The sequence below is a fragment of the Podospora pseudocomata genome, chromosome 6 (genome assembly GCF_035222375.1).
Source record: "Podospora pseudocomata strain CBS 415.72m chromosome 6, whole genome shotgun sequence".
NCBI lineage: Eukaryota > Fungi > Ascomycota > Sordariomycetes > Sordariales > Podosporaceae > Podospora > Podospora pseudocomata.
The window spans coordinates 1,577,797-1,598,956 of NC_085890.1; the positions used below are offsets into that span (position 1 = coordinate 1,577,797).

Sequence of the window (21,160 nt, forward strand, 5' to 3'; positions counted from 1 at the left end):
TCAGTGCCCTTCTCGAACAAATCTCGCCTCTTGCAACTACATTCCCTCAAGTCTCAGCACCAGTGTCGTCCTGCCAACTCAGCACATTGGCTCACTTGGCTCATGATCGGACCAATTTTCTCATGAAAATACTGTGTACCCGAAGACCAACACAATCTTTACCGAACCTTCCGTCTGTTTGATACGGCAACTTTCGCTACCTTGGGCCGATGATCTACGTCACATATTTCCTACCGATTTGACGCGCAGTCATAGTCACGGGCAAAACAAAACAACGATGCTTCTCCTCCACCAATCCGGCAGCGTCAAGATTGGCGAGGTGGTGCGCTACACAGTCACTTACACCCCCTCGGCAGATCGCATCCTCCCATCGCCAGAGTTCCTGTACTTGCGCATCAAGAATACTTGTGCCATTGCTCTTCGCGCAGCCTTCGTTCACGGTCCTTACACACTCTCAGTTGCCGCCTACCCATCCCATTTCGATCCGAACAAGAAGTTTGAAGAGCCTCGTCGCTATGGCGTCCCCGAGTTCGAACCAATGCTCAAGGCCGGCGCGACCTGGAACTGCCACTTGGTAGTGCCCGACGATATCAGACAGTCTGCCGGTGAAGGATGCAGTCAACATGGATACCTTGGGAAAGGACCAGAGCACGACGGGGAGAGTGTATCTTGGATCATCGAGGTTGCGTCGCAAGTGGTTTTTTCGACTTCGGCGGCTGTGCACTACGAAGTTCTGTTGGCACGAGACGAGAAATCGTTGAACCTGGGCTCTGTTGTACCCGTAATAGGAGGTCAGTCACAAGCACCACAGCCAGGGCGGGTCAGCGACTTCCAACAGAGTGCGGGTGCTATCAAGGACCATCCGGCGCAACAAAAAGGTGTTTTCTCCAGGGCAGTCCACCTGAAAGTTGAGGATACAGCAAGTTTGTGGAACACGCCCCAGCTTCCAGGATGGGACGACATAGGTTGGCTACGGGCAAGGAGTGAAGGAGGAGCCGATGCCCCAGTAGAGCCTGTGATGGCCAGTGGCAAGCCCGAAGACAGGCGCCCCAGACGGTCATTCAAACAGAGAAAGGTCCATCTCGTGATTCTCACACACGGCCTGCACAGCAATTTGGGCGCCGATATGTTGTTTTTGAAGGAAAGCATAGATGCTGGAGTCAAAAAGGCCAAAGCGGATGCCAAAGCCCGAAAAGCCCGAGAGCGGGCAGCCAAGAAGAAAGAAGCAACGCCTGCCGGGGCAGACACCGAAGGAAATGCTAATACCGAAATCTCCGAGTCAGTGGGCGAGGAAAATAAGGATGAAGATGAGGAGGACGAGGACGACGAGGAAGTCGTAGTACGCGGATTTTCTGGGAATGCAACAAGGACAGAAAGAGGTATCAAATACTTGGGCAAACGGTTGGCAAGACATATTTTGTCCATGACTTATCCAGACCAGCCCTGTCTCCCAACCGCGAAAGCAGCTTCGGAAGCAATCGCTGCCACACTCAAGGCAAGCTCTCAGAAAAAGAATGGCGGCGAAGAGGCCCACAAACACAGTACAATCCACCATGCTCCATCTCCGAGCAATCGACTCTACAAGTTCACCAAGATCAGTTTTATCGGCCATTCACTCGGTGGTCTTGTACAAACCTACGCTGTTGCTTATATTCAGAAACATTCACCGCAGTTCTTTGACCTGATCGAACCTATCAATTTTATCGCCATGGCCACACCCTTCCTCGGGCTGAACCACGAGAATCCCCTGTACGTCAAATTCGCTTTGGATTTTGGTCTTGTTGGAAGGACAGGCCAAGACTTGGGTCTCACTTGGAGAGCTCCAACGATTGCGAGAAATGGTTGGGGTGCACTCGTGGGCAATCTTGGGGAACAAGCACACAAACGAGTGTATGGCGAACATCAGCCGGAGTCCAAACCTCTGCTCCGTATCCTGCCCACCGGGCCAGCACACAAAGCATTGAAAAAATTCCGAAACCGAACCGTCTACTCAAACGTGGTAAATGACGGAATTGTACCGCTTAGAACTAGCTGCCTCTTGTTTCTCGATTGGCAGGGCCTGGGACGGGTGGAAAAGGCACGAAGAGAAGTCGGCTTGGTCGAAGCTGTTGTACAAGCCGGGTGGGCAGAATTAACAGGCGCAAATGTCACCACTCCACGACTTGCACCATGGTCACCAGAAAACAACGAAAAAGAAGAGGCCAACGAGACGGGCAAAACCACACCTACAGACACAGAGGAGCTTCTTGAAGTGCCTCAGCCACCGACTAATGCCATGTTGGAGGATGATCGACAGAGTCTGAGATCTGCTGTCGTCAGCCCTTTTCAAGAACAACCGGCTTCTGCAGACTTGCAACAGCTGTCAAATTCGACGACAAACACTTCCAACCCCTTATCTGGCCTGTTCAGCTTCTTCCGGACCGAAAGCCCCAAGCCCCAACCGCCCCCCTCCCCGAAGATAAATAAGATTTACCAACGAAGTCAGACTCTCAAGGTTGAGAGCGGCTCTACCTCTTTGTTGGTTACCTCTTCGTCCACGTCTAAAGTGACAAGTGGGACTGAGCTTGGAGATGATGCGGAGGGCCTGACAGCACCACCAAGAACATCAATTTTTGAGTCGGCCGGTGACTTGCTTAACCCAAAATTACCAACCGTTGAGTATCTCATCGATCCATCAAAGCGGCACCGAACCATCTTCCATGACAGAATCTACCACCCATCCGATATCCCTCCACCGCCAGTCAAGGACCGGACGTCGACTCTCCAGATCCGCCGTCGCTCTCTCTCTCGGTCCAGTAGGACGGCCCTGAGCGAGAGCAACTCCCCTCTCGGATCTCCAGGCATTCAGCACAAGGACACTGGCCTTTCTCAGCAGTCGGAACAGTCCACCAAATCGATGCCAGTAGATTATGAATCTACCGTCAACTCTGCACCCAGCTCGTCCCACGACGAACCAGATGTGGTCGACTCCTCACAGATGCGAGTTGAAGAAAAGATTGCGCGCGCCTACCATCGCGGTCTGTCCTGGCGAAAGGTTTTGGTGAAACTAGAACCTGACGCGCACAACAACATTGTGGTTCGCCGCATGTTCGCCAACGCTTTCGGCTGGCCGGTCATCCACCATCTCGTACAGTCTCACTTTAGTGACGAAGCTATGGCAAGAGTCAGGGACGAGGACGAGCCAGGTGTGGAAAGAGCCAAAGGGCTAGACCAAAGCGCGGATGAAACAGGCCGGGAAACGAAGGAAACGATTCGTGGTGGTGACCACCGGGGTAGAAACGTCACGGTGCGCGAAGAGGATTCATCTCACGATGACGACATCATCAACGCGGAACGGTACGATGTCGTTCCTGAACTTGCGCCGAGTCCGAGGTCGCCAAGGTCGTTGAGCAGACAGGGGAGCACCAATGCTTTGGGTGTCTTTTCCGGCACGAACCCGACAACCCCAACAACGGCGACGCGACCCCCCATCGATCGATACGACTCCATGTCCTGGAGCGATAGAGACTGGGCAGACAGCGCAGACGAAAGTGATGAGAATGGTGGTGGGGCGAGCTACTGGAGCAGGATGGCTGCTGGGGCAAATGTGAAGAAACCCCAGCCTAGCCCTTCTCACACTCACCCTTTCCCATCCTCCTCTGCTGCCACGACCCCTACCCCGGCGGATCCAAACCCGGGTGGTGGTGGTAATGCTGACAAGAAAAGGAGAACAGTCGCTGTTGCCGCGGGAGGGAGTGTAGAACAGCCGGGACCGTTGACGCCGACGGGGTTTATGATGAGGAGCGTAAGTCCGTTGAGCTGGAACTGGACCGAGAAGATTGTGGGGAGGGGGAAGACGGGGAAGAGGATGAGTAGGAGTTTGAGTCCCGGACGGGGGAATAGTGTGTTGACGACGCCGACGGCTAGTACGCCGGGACTGGGGTTGTTGAGTAGACCTAGTTTGGCGTTGAGTCAGGAAGGGTATTTCCCTGGGCAGGATAGAGGGATAGTGGGGGAGGGGGAGGGGGAGAGAGGGGGGAAGGATAAGGATGTTTGAGGAAGGCCGTAGGAGAGAGGTGGGTTGTATGGTTTGGCAGAGCAGAGCGGTTGTTTGGGAGCCCGGGAGAAGTAGTTTTGGTTTAATAGGCATTATTCTTGAGGCATTGAATAGCATAGGGATGCCTGAACAGATGTTTTTGCTACATACTTGTAGTGACTTGAGTTCTTGTTGGATTTTGAATGTACTACGGTTCGGCTTTAGGAGTCTTCATCCTTGGCTTTTTACTGGCCTGATTCCAACAAGGCATTTGTCAGGTCTGCTGATTCGAGTGCTTAGTCACCCGGTCATAAAGCAGCTTCTTTGTTCACCCATCTGGTAGTTGCCGCACAGGTGTTCGCTTCAGGTTCTGAAGAGCCTTTCTCCCTACACAACCGCAAAGATCACCTGATCAACTCACCAAGTTACCATAGGGCGTGTGGCTCAGTTGGTAGAGCGTTCGCTTAGCATACTTACCTGTATGCGAAAGGTCCTGGGTTCGATTCCCAGCTCGTCCACATCCTTTTGCTGCTTCCCCCCCCCTTCACTTGAGGGGGTGGGGCAGGACTTCTTTTTGGCTGGCAAACCTGGACTTGGGACATGGTGATCATTGCTTGTTTCTTGTTCTTGGGGAGGTTTGGTTGTGTGAAACAGTCATCATCATCAACCGGGAGTCCGAATAAGAACCGAGTCGTCCGGTTCGGCGACTTTTTGGGTTGGTTGGTCTTTGCAGGAAGCTGGGATGGCCAGTGTTGGGAGCCGGTCACGCAATCCCGAGTGCGGTAGCGAGGTGGTGGGGTTTTTTTTTTTGATGTTTTTGTTAGTTTGAGGTTCCAGAGACTGGGAGATGGACGAGGTGTGGGGTTTTTGGGTTCTGGTTCCTGAGGCTAGTAGGTGGTTGAGGTGACTGTCAAGATGTCAAGCCGGACAGAGGTGGAAAAAACGGGCTGACGGGTAAGACCCCGGGTAGGCGGGAAGGGCAAGGGGAAGGGGAAAGGGGTGGGGGGTTGTAACCAGGTTTCTCATGTGCTGTGTGTGATTCTGTGATTGATGGGATCTCGTCTGACACCTTGCCTAGCCTTAATTTATGTATGTATGTATGTATGTATGTATGTATGTATGTATGTATGTATGTATGTAGAGCTGTCGTGGAGGTTCTTCCAGGTTGGGACGGCTGCAGCCGAGTTGACCGCTACTTGCATACCTCTTCTCACCACCCATCGACAGTCAGGGTGCGCCTGGCACTGTGTCGATTGTTTGAAGGTGGGGTGTGGGAATGTGTTGTCGACTGCATGACTGAACAGCAGCGTCTTGTTGTTGTCGTTTAGCGACGATGGCAAGATATACCCCGGGGAGGTCCCCATGGTATGGACCATTCAAGAAACTCCCAGATGTGCTGGCTAGTTGACAATTATTGTTCTTCGCTTCAGGTTTCTGTTCTTGAAAGTGTCGACAAGAGAGCCATTCGAGAGTGCGGGGTCCACCGGGCGCTGGCACGAAGTTCGGGGTCCTCACACAGAAAAGAGGGATGGGTCCGATTTACGAACGTGGGGAGAGCAGCGTCATCCAATGACAATTACTCCGGGTACGGCGAGCTTCGAGCACCTGCATCCACCTTGGAAGGTCATCGATCCGCGCACTGTGTGCTAAAGCGCCGGTGCACTCCCGCTCCCGGTCCCAGTGGTGGCCTTCCGTCTGGCTTTCTGCTTCCCTCTTCCCACCTCCCACCCAGGCTTCGAGTGGTGCTTTCATCACGCCTTTTTCCTTTTTTTTTCTGGGTTTTTGTCTCCAGTTTTTTCCTTTTTCTCCTATCATTGATTCAGTCACCGCTCTCCTCGGTCTAGGAAGTTCGAGAAACGTACCTCACACGGTGCGCTGTTGTTGTATAAGCTGGAACCACGAAGGACACAGGCTCCCTTTGCCCCTCGGAAGGACCGAGTTTATATCTGAAAGATTGATTCACCACGAGTATGCCATCCCGACCTTCCCTCTCTCTTTCTCTTCCCCTTCCTGTTGTCTTGCAATTGTTCTGCCCGGCCTGAGCTGTACTTGTCCCTGAGATACCCATGTTCAGCCTTTGTTCTCCTCCTGCCCGCTCTTGTACCCCTCCATTATTTTCATTACCACTGTTTACGGTTCTATACGAACTCAATTACTTCTAATACTTCTGTCGCTGCTCCAACAAGCTCGAATCTCGAAGCTAACCAGACCGGGCTCTTCCGTTCCTCCAATAGCTCTGGGCATCCATCATCATCGCCTTATCGACGGACAGACACTTAGGTTGCTCTCTTCCTCAGTACCGCCACCATGCATATCCGCGAGATGCTCGCCGATGCCGAAAGGACCGGCGCACCGTCCTTCTCGTTCGAGTACTTCCCGCCCAAGACGACACAGGGTGTCCAGAACCTCTACGACCGCATGGAACGCATGAACAACTTTGGGCCAAAATTCATCGACATCACATGGGGTGCTGGCGGCCGGATTGCCGAACTGACGTGCGAGATGGTGGTACAGGCGCAGACATATCTGGGGCTCGAGACATGCATGCATCTTACCTGCACCGACATGGGCGAGGAGAAGGTCAACGATGCCTTGCGAAAGGCTTACAAGGCTGGGTGCACCAACATTCTGGCTCTGAGAGGTGATCCACCTCGCGAGAAGGAGAAGTGGGAGGCTGCCGAGGGTGGTTTCCGCTACGCACGCGATCTTGTCCAGCACATCCGGAAATCCTACCACGAGCACTTTGACATTGGCGTTGCCGGCTATCCCGAGGGTTGTGACGACAACAAGGACGAGGATCTGCTGTTGGATCACTTGAAGGAGAAGGTCGACGCCGGTGCCACATTCATCGTGACTCAGATGTTCTACGATGCCGACAACTTTGTTCGCTGGGTCGGCAAGGTCAGAGCTCGGGGCATCAACGTCCCAATCATTCCCGGCATCATGCCCATTGCTACCTACGCCAGCTTCCTTCGCCGCGCCAATCACATGAACTGCAAGATCCCCGAAGAGTGGATGCAGAGACTCGAGCCGGTCAAGAACGACGATGTGGCGGTCAGAGATATCGGGAAGACGCTCGTTGCTGAGCTGTGTCGCAAGATTCTTGCGGCCGGAATTCACCACTTGCACTTTTACACCATGAACTTGGCACAGGCCACCCGCATGGTGTTGGAGGAGCTCGACTGGATGCCATCCCCGGATCGCCCGGTCAAGCAGGCACTCCCCTGGAAGAGGTCTCTTGGCTTGGGTCGCCAGGTCGAGGATGTCCGGCCCATTTTCTGGCGCAATCGCAACAAATCTTACGTTGCTCGCACGCAAGACTGGGACGAGTTCCCCAACGGTCGCTGGGGTGACTCTAGGTCGCCGGCCTTCGGTGAACTGGACGCATATGGTATTGGTCTGACGGGCACCAACGAGCAAAACCGCCAGAAGTGGGGCGAGCCAACTTGCATCCGCGACATCGCCAACCTCTTTGTCCGCTACCTGAACAAGGAGATTGAGTATCTCCCATGGAGTGAGGCACCAGTCGCCGAAGAGGCCGATGTGATCAAGGACTACCTTCTTGACCTCAACAAGCGGGGTCTGATCACGGTAAATTCTCAGCCGGCTGTCAACGGTGTCAAGTCTACCCATCCAGTACACGGATGGGGTCCATCCAAGGGTTATGTCTACCAGAAGGCCTACCTCGAATTGCTCGTTTCCCCAGAAGTCTACCCAGAGATCAAGAAGCGCATTGAGAACCACCCCGATTTGACGTACCACGCGGTGACCAAGTCTGGCATGCTTGAGACCAATGCTCCATCCGACGCGCCCAACGCCGTAACGTGGGGTGTTTTCCCCGGAAAGGAAATTGTTCAGCCTACTATTGTTGAGCGAATTAGTTTCCTCGCCTGGAAGGACGAAGCGTTCCAGTTGGGATCTGACTGGGCTCGCTGCTATGAGGCTGACACCCCAAGCCGTCTGTTGCTCGAGGACATCATGAAGTCGTGGTACTTGGTGAATATCGGTAAGCTATCTTCTATTTCTTTTTTTGTTGATTTGGTGATACTAACAGTCCTGCACAGTCAACAACGATTTCCACCAAGGAGAGACGCTTTATGAGGTTCTGAAGGATCTCCAGGAGCCCAACTTGGACAAGGTCCCGCAACCACCAGCCACCAATGGCGAAGCTGCCAACGGCGTTGAGGCTTCAACATAATGCCTCTTGAAAGGACACGACTCTGAAGTTGAACTTTTAAGGGTCGTGTTTTCTTTTTTCAACACATTTGCATGGTCAAATCTAATTTCAACACAGCGTTGCCAATCATGGCAGCAAAGCCCCTTAATCTTCTCCCATCTTCTGCTTCTGTCGGGGACAAGAGGGAAGACGAGGAGAAAGGAATGCGCATGAAAAATGGTTTAATGAATGAATTTCAACAAGACTCACAGCATTATACAAGAACAGCATTTATCTGGGGCGTTATTTTCAACAATTGATCGTGCATTTTTCTTTTGGACTGTTCGGGTTGGGAGTGTGGGAGGGTTGGGGGGGCCGGCGAACAAAACAAACATCATCATCGGGGTTGGGGACTTGATTTTTCAACAAAAATTGGGGCATTCAACTGGCATGGGTGGGATGGTGAGGGAAAAGGAAACAAAGGAAAACTCAAATGGGGAGTTTTTCATGCATTCATGGAGAGATATCTCAACGATACCCAAGAGGAGGAGGACGAGGAGGTAGAGGACAGAGAGAAGGTCACATAGGAATGGGAATTCAATTGATGTGCAACAATGCAACAAATAGATATGAAAACTATCCACTTATACATTTTCGGTCCAAGGTTTACTTTTCTGTATTCAAACTTCAAGCATCTTTGACCCATGCTTACAACCTCTCTATAACAGAATGAATAGACTAGAAGGTATGTAGGGATATCTCTGCCCCTTATCAGCAAGGGCACAGACCATTCTTCCCTGTCTTCTTGACCAAGTGTCATCCCTTCTTGAGCCCCTTTTCCACTAAATCTATCTCGACGTTGTAATTCATCCTCCATCCTTGACCCTTGCCTCACCCTAGACGTGATCTCGCTCCCCAGTGTCTTTTCACTCGTGCCTCGTGTCGCTGTCAGCGGTGACCGGGCTCCAGGGCAGATCCGATGCAAAGCAACGAGCCAAGGCATCCTTTGGGAGCTCCTTCTTCTCCTTCTTGCGATCCTTCTTGGCAGACTTTTTGGTGCTGTCCTGGCCGGAAGAGAAAGGCTGCCAGTGGAAGTTCTTAGATGGCTTCAAAAGAGCATGCAAAATGTAAGGGGAGGAAGAGAGCTGACCTTGTCACTTGGGACACGGACTTTTCGAAAGAGGCAGGATTCTGTCCAATTATCAGTGTACACACTGCGACAAGCGATTCACCACAAACTCGAACTGTCAGAGACATATCCAAGGCACCGCACTGTGTAAAGCAGCTGGCGCGCAGGTCAGAAACCTCGACAAGAATCGTGATTAGCCATCTGACATAAGAATCATGACGTTGAGAGCTAATCACGCTTTCTAACATTGCGGGGCTGGCAGCCCCGCAGTGTGATGGATTCATAAGTTCGGAAATCATCCCTAGAGCTCGACATGCATCACCACCAACAGAGCATCCTTGACCTGCAATCCTCTCCAACGTCCTCTCCAAGGGTCTCGTCGCGGAGAGGATACCTCTAGGTTTTCTTGGTTTGGGTGTTGGACGAGGAGGAAAGGTTCTGCAGATGCCTCAGTGCTGGGCTGGTGTATGTCGGGATCTGGGGGTGTGTCTGACTGATTATTGTATTGAGTGAGGCCTTTTATGGATGGCCACACTTTTATTCAACTTAAGTGTGGCTACATGCTTGACTATGGTGCGAGGCGGCGATGAGCCAACTCAGCCCACATGGAGACAACCTACGGAAGAGATGAATCCAACACAATCGGTACATGGGACAGCTAGGAAGGACTAGCCTTCACTACTATGTTTTCTTTTCTTGTTATCAAACAAAGCTCCAGACTGGCTTCTGTTTCGCCCGTGTGTGGTCGTGGTGTCCCTTACAATAAATAGGTCTCAATGGTGGCATCCATCCAACTGGACATTCCATCTCTAGCCCAGCCAAGCTTCAAGAAAGGTAAAGTTGTCAAGCTCCTCTCCGTATCCGCCCTCAACATAAAAGATGTGCAAGCACAAACCAACTCTCCTGCCATCCCTAAGACAGCAAAGGCCCCACCAGCCCCCAACGCACAAACCACCTGCCCCAAAACCCCTTTCCAGCTAACGTCGACCATTCATGAGTGTCATTTCCGCATTAGTTTTCACCCAGCAAGAGTTGTATGTTGTACTAAGATGGTATACGTGTTCATCTTGCTGCGGGGGTGCTGGAGTTCGAATCTCGGTTCGAGCACTTACCAGTAATATTTGTTGTAAAATCTTCGGGTTTTTGTTGTCAGCCTTGAGCTGGTGAGCTTTTGGCTTTTTTGCAGGACTGAATTTTTTTCGGAATCATATGAGAATGAATGCCTATGGCCTATTTTCCTTGATGAGAAGATGGGTTTTCGTGTGAGTGGTTAGAGGTGGTGGTGATGATGTGTGGTTGGTTGGTGTTGGTAGTCGAGCACATCAGAGGTTTGGGGTTCTATATCGCACACCGCATCCTCCAGATTGACAATTAGCATCATCCAAACAGCGATAGCTTGTCAAAACACAATGTTGAATTTTTCCAAAAAAGAATTGTAACTTTGTTGTTATGATATCCTCTGAGCCCATATATATGTACCATCCTATCCCATACTATGCTGTTTTTTTATTAACTGCTTCTCAATCATCATCAACTGCTCCCCAAAATCCCCTCATACGCATCCTCCACCTCTCCCGCCAGCTCCAACAAAGCAACAATCACAATCTGATGCACCAAGTTCGGGAGCCTCTCCCTGTGCAACCCAATCCACTCCAGCGGCGGCGTCGCCTCCCCCATATCCCTCAGCTGCGGCGTCTCAATCACCGGCTCCTCCAGCGCCCGGTACTCATACTTGCTCATCGGTACCTGGACCTCCGCCGTGATCTTCTCCGTCTTCTCACCTTCCCCTTCCTTTCCTTTGCCTTTTGTCTTGTCTTCTGTCACCTTGATGCCCGCTACACTTGGCAGCTCCCTCCCCCATGTCTGCGCGAGAGTCTTGGCGTGATTAGCCCACATGCCTCTTATGTAGGAAATCCGGCTGTAGTTCCAGCCGACTTCGACCTTGCCCTCAAAAGCCGATTTGAAGATATAGTCTACTTGCTTGGGGGTCGCGATGGCTTGCCAGGTTTGCATCACCGCCTCGACTTGCGGAACCTTGAGGATGGTGCCTCCTCGTGACCCAGTAGCGCTAGTAACGACATCCTCAACCGAGAGCTCAGAGAGCGTCTTTGGGGAAGTCGTGTTCCGTACACCCGCCAACCCAATCCTCAACTGCCCAAGCGTCAACCCCAATATTGAATGGATCCTCCCTTCACCTACACTCGCCGCAAACCTTGCCTGAGCATTGAGCGCCTCCATCTTGAACACCTGATGATCCGAGAACGTGCTGGGGAAAACGCCCAGGTTGACAGCCCTCAACGTCACCACCACATCAGTGTCAAGAGAAATCGGACTCTTGCTCACCGCACTCTCAGGATCATTCCTGTCCGGCGACCCTGCTCCCCCATTTTGCGCATTACTCAACCTCTTCACCACCCCTTCCACCCCTTCCACTCGCCTCCGTTTCATGTACCTCTCCACCTCCTTCAGCCCAACCTCAAATCCTTCCCTTCTTTCTTTTACTAGTCTCTGAATAGCCTGCCACATCGCCACCCCCTGTGCCGCCGAACTCGTAGTGCCGAAGACTTGAACTGCTTCTCCGTCAAAGATGGCGACAAGCCTATCACCCGTCCCGTCTTTGCTTCTGCGAACGTTGTACATCAAGAACTCGAGCTGTCTCACGTCCGCGACGAGGAAGGCCTGGTAGTCAAATGCCGCTTTCACTCTCAGTTGGCTGAACCCGACCGAAGCTTGAATCATAGGCGTCTCGTTCAGCGCTTGCTCCCGTTGCGGCCACTCAATGCTCGTCCGGAGCTTGAAGTCTTGAAGGGTGACAAACCCAGACATCCTCCCCGTAGACTCAATCCCAATCATCTTGAACCCAAGGCAGAGGTTTTGCTCCCAGTCCGACGTCTTTTTGCTAGAAACCCAAAAGTCATTGATCGAAAAGGTCGACTTCCCCAACGCCTGTCCCAAATCAACGTTGATCTTCAGTGCCGTGATACTGATACTCGCCGTCCAGGGAAACGCCGCCGTCCGAGCCACCTGTTGATACCGCTGAACAAGATGCCCCTGCGACGTCTCCGTAGCAAGCTTAGCAATCGGTGAAGAAGCAGCATCCACCATCGGATTCTCCAGCACCTCCCTCGGCAGCCAAATCTCCCTAAACAGCAAAAAGTCCTGGAGCTGCTTCGCATTGACCGAGACCTCCATGGGACTGACTTTGAGAATCGCCGAAACTCCGCTCGTGCCACTGACATGCCTACTGTTCAACAGCGAGAGCACAATCGACTGCACCTTGAAGCTCCCCGTCGGCTCGCGAGAGTAGACATGCTTGACAGAAGCCTGCAGGTTGGTGAACGCGCCCGACAAGGCAAAGAAGTTCCCGTGGTCGATCGAGCGGACCGTGTTGGCGGTGAAGTAAACATCCTCAAAGCTCGCCGTAGCAGCCACCTGAGCAATAGGATGACAGCTCAGCGAAAACTCCTGCTTGCAGATCCTCAACCCAAGGTTGAGTTTCATCCGCCCCAACACAGCCGTCGGGTCTGCCGTGAGGATACTATCCTCCTCGACAAGCTTGACCTTGGCCGCGATGTTCTCCGCCTGTGACTGCGCAGCACTCGGTTGTTTCTTGCGATCATTCTCCCTGCTGCTAACGACATGCTTGATGCTATTGCTGATATCAACAATCAGCGGCACCACCGACGGCGAAAGAATATTCGTCGACGGATCCAACTTCACCTCCGCATGAAGCGACGGATCATCCCTCGCATTATCCCTATACTCCACCTTCCACGCCAGCCCAGGAGATCTCAACACGGTGCTCCCCGCTGTTGTCCCATCATGACCCTGCCGTGTCCCCGGCCTCACAGCAACCCTCGTCGCACTCACAATATCATCCGGCGCCTTCTTCCCACTCAAATGCACCACCGCCCCCGCAAAATCGGCATCCACCAGCAACGACTCCATCCTCTTTTTCCCAAAAATACTAGTACCAGTCTTCCTCTCACTCACTTCTTGCGTCCTGTCAGGCGAAACCGGCTCCGAACTACCCATCCTCTTGTTCACAACCGGATTCCAATTCTGCGACGCCCTCTGCACATTCCTAAGGCTCAAACTAATCGAATCATTCAGCTTCGCCGCCGGAATAATACACCCACTCGTCAGCCTCAAGTCCAAGCTCTTCCCAACCGCCTGGAAAGCCAACCTCCTCGCCTCTGCCGTAGAGACATACGCCAGCTTGAAAATAATCTCCGGCAACAACGCCGAATTCGGCGATCTGACCTTCTTGTCTTGCTGGGCAGGGTTGACCATCTGCAGCTGCAAATTCTCAATCGTCAACCTCGCCGAGTTCCTCGTCCTCGTCCCAAACTCGATCCGTTCAAGCGACAAAACAAGATCCTCCTTATCATCATCCTCCATCATCTCCAGCTCACCACCACCACCACCACCACCAACCAACCAAGCAACCAGAATATCCTGCATCTCAAAAGTATAAGTAACACTCGAGAAAAACGCATCAATAATATCTCCCCCTTCTTCCTCCCCCTCCTCTTCACCCCGCGCTTTTCCCTCCCCATCATTAATCATAATCCTCGGCCTCGACTGCCTCAACTTTTTCAAATACTCCAGCTCCTTGCTCGTGTCAAGATCCTTGATCTTATCCCCCATGTACCCCAACACATCAACAACAGTCGACACCGTCTCAGGCGAGAGCTCAACCCGAAACCCATCACTCTTGACATTAAAAAACCTCCTCTCCTCCTCCTCCTCCCCATCTTCTCCCCGTTGCGAACTCCCCGTCACCACCGCCCCAAAAGCCACACTCCCACAACTCCTCATACCACCATCCCCCCCATCATCACGTCCCTTCCTAATCTCAAACCTCACCCCCCTCAAGTTAACATCAAACTGCGGATGACTCAACGTAGGCCCGTGCCCGTCCACCCGGTTGTTAACCCCCACATGAACCCTATCAAGCCTAAACAGCACATTCGCCACCACCGGTTCCTTCTCCGACGGCAGAGGACTATTCCCAAACACCTCCAACCCCGCAAACGTGAGGTTGGTCGAGTAAGCCATTATCGTCTCGGTCTTCTTGTCCTTGTTAAGCGGTTTATCCTGCTGCTTGTGGTGGCCAACAACGTCATCGACATGCTCTCGTATAACCCTCCCCTGCTGCTGCAACTCACTAACAGCATTGGAGATCTCAGGCCTGTTGAGCGCAGAAAGGAGGCTGTACACAGCCGACGCATCAAGCTGCACCAGTTCCACAGACGAGTACACGCTGATCGTGTGCTCGCCCGGTTCAATGTGGCTTATTATCCTCCCGCTCGCGGGCGGGATCTGAAGGAGCGAGATGCTGCGGGCGACATTGTTGACCCTGACTTGGATGTCGTGCTGGTTTTCCTTGATGTCAAAGTCAAAGATGAGCTCCTTGCCAAAGTCGGCTGCCATGGCGGCTCTGGAGACGGTGCCGTGGATGGTGTATGTGAGGGAGCGAAGGAGGGGCACGGTGATGGTGTATTGGTCCATAAAGAGCGCGGCGTTGGCCTTGAAGGCGGATAGTCGGTCTGCTATCTTCTTCTTCGGGGGCGAAGGGTTTCTGGGTGAAGGGGGGAGGAGTTGGTCTTTTAGTTTGTACAGCTGTGCAAACTCGTCGCGGACTAGCAGGTCGAGGACTTCTGCGAGGGTGACGGGGTCTTGTCTGATTGTCAGGTTCATGTACTGGTTGCTTGCCGTTGTCTTGATCGTGTGGGAATCGGTGGTTTGCGTTGCTTGGAGCTCGTGCGAGACGAATACACTCGGCTGTTCGAGCACCAGCTTGGCAAGCTTCTGGTGATGGCTGCGAAGACTGGAGGACACAGAGTCGCAGCTCAGAATACCGTTCGTGTTCAATGTATTGTCGGCTTTTCTCGTAGCCAATACTGAAATCTTGGTCCCGTTGCTGAAAGACGATGAGTAGAGGTTGACAGCTTCCAAGATGAGAGAGCCATGGTCGAGAGACAGGACGCCGTGAACTGTCTGTCTCTGAACCTTGACGGGTGTCTTTGGTCTAGGTGCATTCTCTGGCTCAGGCTCCGGTTCCGGTTTGCTTTGCATCTTCTTGGCCATCCTCAAGATACTGCTCGCCAGTTCGCAAAGCTCCCAGTTCAAGCTGACAGCAGCATCCTCGCAGTGAACATTGACGAGTACGGCAGGCTGATCACCCGCCTGGTTCTGAAGAGCAGGTTTGACCTGCAGTCTCGTCGTAAGATCCACCAGCGTAACAGCATTCTGCTTCGGTCCCGGATTCAAAGCAACTTGAAACTGCTTGATCCTCGCAACAGCCATTACCGGCTTGTCCGAGCCCCCATTACTCTGCGCCTTCGCCGGCGGTCCAAAAACAATATTTAATAGCACGCTTTCGGAAACATTCTCCAAATCCCAACTCCTCCACTTCTCAAAAGCCGACACCACCTCCTGCCTGAGCTGGGCCGATGCTTTCGTCAGCGGCGCAAAACAGTCCATCTTGATCTGCTCCCCTATTGACGGAGCCAAAACCGACCAAGTCTGGCGAAGACGCATGATCAGTTTCCAAGAATCATACGTTCTCAAATGCTGAGACGCCGAGCGAAGCACCGATGAAGGCCGTATGAGAAACGAAGGATCTTGAATATTCTTGCCGGAAGAAACAAGCCGTCGAACCAGATTCCGAGATCTGACACCCTCTTGTGACGACACCTCAGCAAACACCTTCCCGAGGTCAGCCCCCAGAACACCGGCACGGTGAATCAACGAGGCTAGATAATCAACCTTCTCAGACGAAGTACTGCTCTGGATATTCCCAATCTCAACATCAAGATAAGAGACATCCTTGGTCCCCATCGCCGCCGCCAAATTGTCGATGCGAGCCACCGCAGCTGCCTGAGCCCCCGCCATGTCCTGATACCGCTCAGTGGCAGAAACAGCAGCCGAATCCAGACGAACGTGGAAAGAAGTCCGAGCCTCTTTCGACTCGGGTTTGAACGCATCCTTCCACGTTGTTTCCGTCCGGGAGGTAAGCACCAGCTTCGAAAGCGCAACATCATACTGGTCCTGCTCGTCCATAGGCTGCTCAATCGAGTTCGGATCAGACGAATTAACAAGCCGCAAGTTGGCATGTGGCAGCTTGACCAATATATCACCAATACGTCCCTTCAAATGCTGGTCCTTCTGCATGTCCAAAACCTCCTGAACAGAGCTGATTTGCATAGCGTCAAGAATAACATCAGGATCAACAGGCTGCAGAGCCCCCAGCAGCGTCGCGACATGCCGCAATGATGTTGGGTTGCAAAAAGCCGTCAAGCCATTGGGGAACTCAACAAGAACACCAGTGTACGGCAACTCTTCGCTGAGTTGACTAGGATCGATATCCCCAAGATTAAAGTCTGACGAGTCAAAATCATCGTCGTCATCGTCCGCCTCTATGCTCTGTAGCAGCACCTCCTTATGGCTTGGCTTGACGTTCTCAAGCGGAAAGTACGGCGCAAAATACTGGCTGGAAAATGCAACCGTATTGTGAACCACGTCTTGACGCTGTTGGCTATCCTCTGGAGCGCTGTAAAAGGCAGAATGGCGAGTTGAGGGTGAAAGTTCCCGTCCATGCAACGACCCCCGGCCACCAAACCGGTGACGGACGGGAGATCGGAGATACTGGTCTGACTGTTTCCCTAATCCACTTGGCCGCGGCGAGCTTGCAGGCTTCAGAATACTGCTCTGCCCCGAACTAGCAATAGATAGCAAGGAGGATTTGTGCCGTAAGCCTCGGGATCGCCTCGATGTCCCCCTAGAGTTGAGAGATGCCCTATCATCCCCTCCAACGTCTGCTATTGTCAGTGGCAAGGGGACAGGCGGCACGCTCTGAGACGGAGGGTCAACCGGCTCAGGTACAAAATCATCAGTGAACCCAGGCAACACGAGAAAAGGCGTTCGATGGGTACGCTGATCGTGGCGACGAATGAGCTCCTGTTGAAGTCTCCGCTCCTCAGAAAAGTTCGCCTTTCGCCCTATCATGGCGAGCCGTACACTGGTTTCCACAAGTGCATCCGTCTCTACTGGATGTTGAGGGCGTGTCTTGTATCGTGTTGCTGATTCCGCATTGACACAGGATAGCTTGACATCCGGGATCTTGACATTGGCCCGCTTGGAGTAATGTGACCCAGCCCAGTCGTTGAAGTTTACATCGATCAGGCCAGTGGAAAGAAGAAAGGCAGCTTCCTCAACGTGGATCCAAATCCGCAATGAATCCACAAACACCCGGAGAAAGGTGACATCGTAGACGACAATCGAGGAGAGTATGATGAGGGCGTTCTCTTCGTCGTCCAAGCAGAACACGAAGGCCTTGCCTGCACTGACTAGTGTTGTCAGGAACTCTGCTGTACACTCGCCAGTGACTGCCCCGACAGAAAGATCCCAGTTGCACATGTAGGTGGGCTCGGCTGGAGGCAGCCCAAATAGGCGATGGCCATAGACTGTGATCCCATCCACAAAGAGCTGGGTGCTTGACGTTGCGCTGATGGGCGTTTCTGCCCCTGACTCTGTATTTCCCAAGGATAGGTTGAGCGGTGCAAGAGTCAGTTCCATATCCATGTAGTAATTAGTAAACCGCAGATCGAGGGCAAGGTTTGCTGTGTCGATCTGGATGTGCCGCTGGCATGAGTAGAGATTTACAGGAAGCAAAATCTTCGGGTCATCCGCTCTTATGCTGAGGATGACGTCAAGGTCGTTCGTCTTCTTAGGCGGCGGCTTGTTGGCCAGCTCAGCACTTGGATCGTTGGCTTTCAGGCGTAGCATATCTTGATACTCCTCCAACGTCTTGAAATGGACGTCTTCACCGAAATAATTGTCCTTGAGGACAAGCATGTAACGAACCAGAAACCCATGCAGCTGGGCGACCGGCGACTGCCCAGAGATATTCAAGACGATGGTGTCAATGTTAGATGGAGAGGTAGTTGCGTTGTAGTGATAGGCGCCATCGATGACCAGATTTTCCAGATGCCCAACTTCTTTTGACGTGAGAAACGGCGCTTGTGTATTCCACGGTGGCACGTGCAAATCGACTGACGCATTTTCTGCACGAATCTCGAAGGGGATGGCATTCTTGCTGGGCCTGAAGGTATCAATCGGCACAGATGTCACGCATCGAAGCAGTGGGCTCGATATTATGAGGAATGTGTTGTCATCAAGGTCCGTCGGGCTGTTGATGATATTGGCATCGTTGAGATTCAGGAAAATGCGGACGTTTTGGAGTTGGAGGTTGAGATGGTACCTGAATGGGGTGAATACCATGTAGTCAGGTGGAGGCCCAGTTGTCCAGTCATCTACTAGGTCGGTGAGAAGAAATATGTGATCCCGCAAAAGGAAGAGCGATAGGTCATCACTGGCAATGTTGAAGTGCCATTGCCGAAGAGAATTCCAGCGCAATGGGGTGGACAAATCACAAGATATTCTCTGCCTACCCGATTTCCATAACACCTCGTGATTTATGCTGCTCGATATCTCGGTACTGGGAAAGTCGACATTGAGCGAGTTGCTATATCCGGAGCTCCCAGCTGTCATGTCCATAGAATAAGTCACAGTCGTATTGACCGGGGCTTTGATGTCAAGCCAGCCATATGGTCGCTGGTGGACCTCAGCGGCCTGATCAGACTTCTTGGATCGAGCGCGAGACTTGCGAGTTTCCTTGGCGCGTGTATTGTTATTGGGGTCTGGCTCCTTGCCCTTCCATCTCCAATTTTTCGATTCCTCCCTGACGGGAAGGCGGATATTGGTGGTGTCCTCAAGTTCGAGGTAGAACTTGAACTGCGTCGGCACGCGATACGCACCGGGGACAAGATGCGGTGTTGGAACAGCATCCTTGCAGAGGCTTGGTACAAAGATGCGCTGAAGTTCCGCACGATGTCTGTCTGCCCATGGCCCATAGTTCACGGAGCCACCGTTTATTGATAGTTTGATGACCCATGCTGGGGGCTCGTCACCATTGATGTTGGACAGCAACTCTGGGGCTTTCTCCGCCGGTGAAGCTGTCATGGGCTGCACAAGTCCTGGGACATCCCAGTATATCGTCAAGGTGGCTTCGGGACTATCCAAAAGGGTGGGCACCGCAGCATACTCGATGGACGACCACCTGGACTTTTGATCCTCCGCCTCTTCGGAAAGGTAACGTGACAGCCCTTGCCAGTGACCACTTCCAGGCACTTGGCTTGCAGCGGTCCCGATACCTCTGCTTGATGGAGAGAAGGACTCAACGGACTTGTTCCAAAATGGTATAAAGCCCCTGAGACCCTCCCGTAGTCGACTCTTTTGACCTCGCAAGAACGAACGCTTTTTCGGCGGAGACAGGGACCCCTGGGCACTCTGTTTCTCTCGTTCGGCACGGTTGACTTGATCCTCCTTGAAATCTGGATTTTCCTTCATCTCGATCACGGGGTGTTTGAACTTCAGCCGGAAGCATTGTCGGTACGGGTCAGTCGTATCGGTCTCGGTGGCCGTAGCATCGATTTCGCCTGAGAAAGACTCGGTCTTGACAATCAATACCGCCGTGGTATTCTCATTGCCCATGACCATGGCCGCTCCTTTGCATTTCAAGTGAATTGGCAAGGTTTGCAAAAAGAGTGGTATGTCATCCACTCCGCTCGGGCTGCTGCTCTCCTCATCCCTGCCTGTATCAGAAGCAGACGATAGGAAGCTGTCGCGCCTTTTCTCTTGAGTGTCCGATCGGTCGTTCTGGGTGGTGAAGCGTCCTGCTGATGGGCTTCTGGACGCACTTGACCGTCGCGATCGGCGTCGGCACAAACGAGAGGGAGGACCAGCCGGCACATCTTTATCGTCCAATCCATGATATACCTCATCCACCAACTTCTCGGAGTTTGAAAGACCAGCTACTATCGAGTCGTAGGCCGGGCTCCGATTGTATATAAACCACTCCAAGCCACGGAGTGAAACTACAACACGGCACGGTGTCCTCCTTGATTGTTCGTCGGAAGCAACATCTTGCTTGTTTCCCTTGCCCTTTGCCTTCCCAATCTCCACATGCCGGACCCTTCGTAGCCAGTATGCCCATGTGATGTGTCCATTCTGAACTAGAATCGTCTCGTTATTGCCGTGATATCGAAGACCGGTGAAGAAGATGCGTCCAGCGAGCAAGGATATTTGGAGCGCCTGTATGTCGATGTAGATTCGGTATTGGTGCCATGTGTACGTTCGTATCCCCCACGAGACAATCGACGCGAAGACTCTGTTGAAGTAGAGCAAGGAGAATGTTGATCTTTTGCTGGGTGGTAAGCATCACATGCCTATATGGGCTCCTCATGCATCACCCACTTACAAGACACCACAAGCTATCAGGATCCCGCAAAATTGCCTGCCAACAAGCCATTAGTCGATATATTCATGCTAAACCATCTTATTATACCAAGAGCTTACGCATTGAAGGCAGTTTCATTGCTGAACCAGCCCGACATATTGGTGAGTTGATGGTGGGTTCGTCTCGCCACAGGCGCCGCGTTGCTGTTGAACCCCTTTCAAGCCGTATGCGCCGCTCCCCATTCCGCCGTAAGAAAGTGGAAAGGTAAAGTCAAATTCTATCGCATGTCAAAAGAAATATTCCGCGCGACCCAAAACTCCGGTAGCAAAAGACAAAAAATGTATGGACCTTGTATTGCAAGAGCAATCCGGCTCAGTTGTAATTGGAAAGCTTCAGACACGGACCAGAAGTGCTGTCGCGACACTGTCGACAGGGGGGTAGAGTCCACTGAGAGACTGTGCGTTACTGAAAGCAGGTTGCCGGCGGGCATCCCGCTCTCAAGAACCCGGCAGGCAACTGGCGCAACAATTTTGTTCCCTACCGGCGCGTGGGTGG

General features: G+C 52.5%; 3 protein-coding genes and 1 non-coding gene across 4 annotated transcripts; 3 read left to right on the top strand and 1 right to left on the bottom strand.

The window, feature by feature from the left end:
• Positions 1 to 277: 277 nt before the first annotated feature.
• QC762_602700 (uncharacterized protein) lies at positions 278 to 4,036 on the top strand (the record flags this gene model as incomplete). The annotated part of the gene is made up of 1 exon (XM_062891956.1): positions 278 to 4,036. The coding sequence occupies one exon, from the start codon at positions 278 to 280 to the stop codon at positions 4,034 to 4,036; it is 3,759 nt and encodes a 1,252-aa protein (XP_062740528.1).
• A 412-nt stretch (positions 4,037 to 4,448) lies between these two features.
• QC762_0093920 lies at positions 4,449 to 4,533 on the top strand. The gene has a single exon. It is a non-coding gene; the product is annotated as a tRNA-Ala (tRNA).
• Positions 4,534 to 5,329: 796 nt separating this feature from the next.
• MET13 (methylenetetrahydrofolate reductase (NAD(P)H) met13) lies at positions 5,330 to 8,788 on the top strand. The gene is made up of 4 exons (XM_062891955.1): positions 5,330 to 5,380; positions 5,446 to 5,983; positions 6,250 to 8,021; positions 8,080 to 8,788. The coding sequence occupies exons 3-4, from the start codon at positions 6,323 to 6,325 to the stop codon at positions 8,211 to 8,213; spliced, it is 1,833 nt and encodes a 610-aa protein (XP_062740529.1). The 5' UTR covers positions 5,330 to 5,380; positions 5,446 to 5,983; positions 6,250 to 6,322; the 3' UTR covers positions 8,214 to 8,788.
• A 1,910-nt stretch (positions 8,789 to 10,698) lies between these two features.
• CSF1 (Macrophage colony-stimulating factor 1 receptor) lies at positions 10,699 to 21,036 on the bottom strand. The gene is made up of 3 exons (XM_062891954.1): positions 20,725 to 21,036; positions 20,627 to 20,662; positions 10,699 to 20,566 (listed from the first exon to the last, which is right to left on the bottom strand). Exons 1-3 carry the CDS (start codon positions 20,760 to 20,762, stop codon positions 10,831 to 10,833), a joined length of 9,810 nt encoding a protein of 3,269 aa, XP_062740530.1. The 5' UTR covers positions 20,763 to 21,036; the 3' UTR covers positions 10,699 to 10,830.
• Between the last annotated feature and the right edge of the window lie 124 nt (positions 21,037 to 21,160).

What these genes read in the sequence shown, in the direction of transcription:
- MET13 (XM_062891955.1), top strand. Translation starts at nt 6,323, where the DNA reads ATGCATATCCGCGAGATGCTCGCCGATGCCGAAAGGACCGGCGCACCG. An exon ending in GTGGTACTTGGTGAATATCG is followed by an intron (nt 8,022 to 8,079) that starts GTAAGCTATCTT and finishes AGTCCTGCACAG; the next exon opens with TCAACAACGATTTCCACCAA.
- CSF1 (XM_062891954.1), bottom strand. Translation starts at nt 20,762, where the DNA reads ATGTCGGGCTGGTTCAGCAATGAAACTGCCTTCAATGC. An exon ending in AATGAAACTGCCTTCAATGC is followed by an intron (nt 20,663 to 20,724) that starts GTAAGCTCTTGG and finishes GCTTGTTGGCAG; the next exon opens with GCAATTTTGCGGGATCCTGA. An exon ending in CTGATAGCTTGTGGTGTCTT is followed by an intron (nt 20,567 to 20,626) that starts GTAAGTGGGTGA and finishes ACCCAGCAAAAG; the next exon opens with ATCAACATTCTCCTTGCTCT.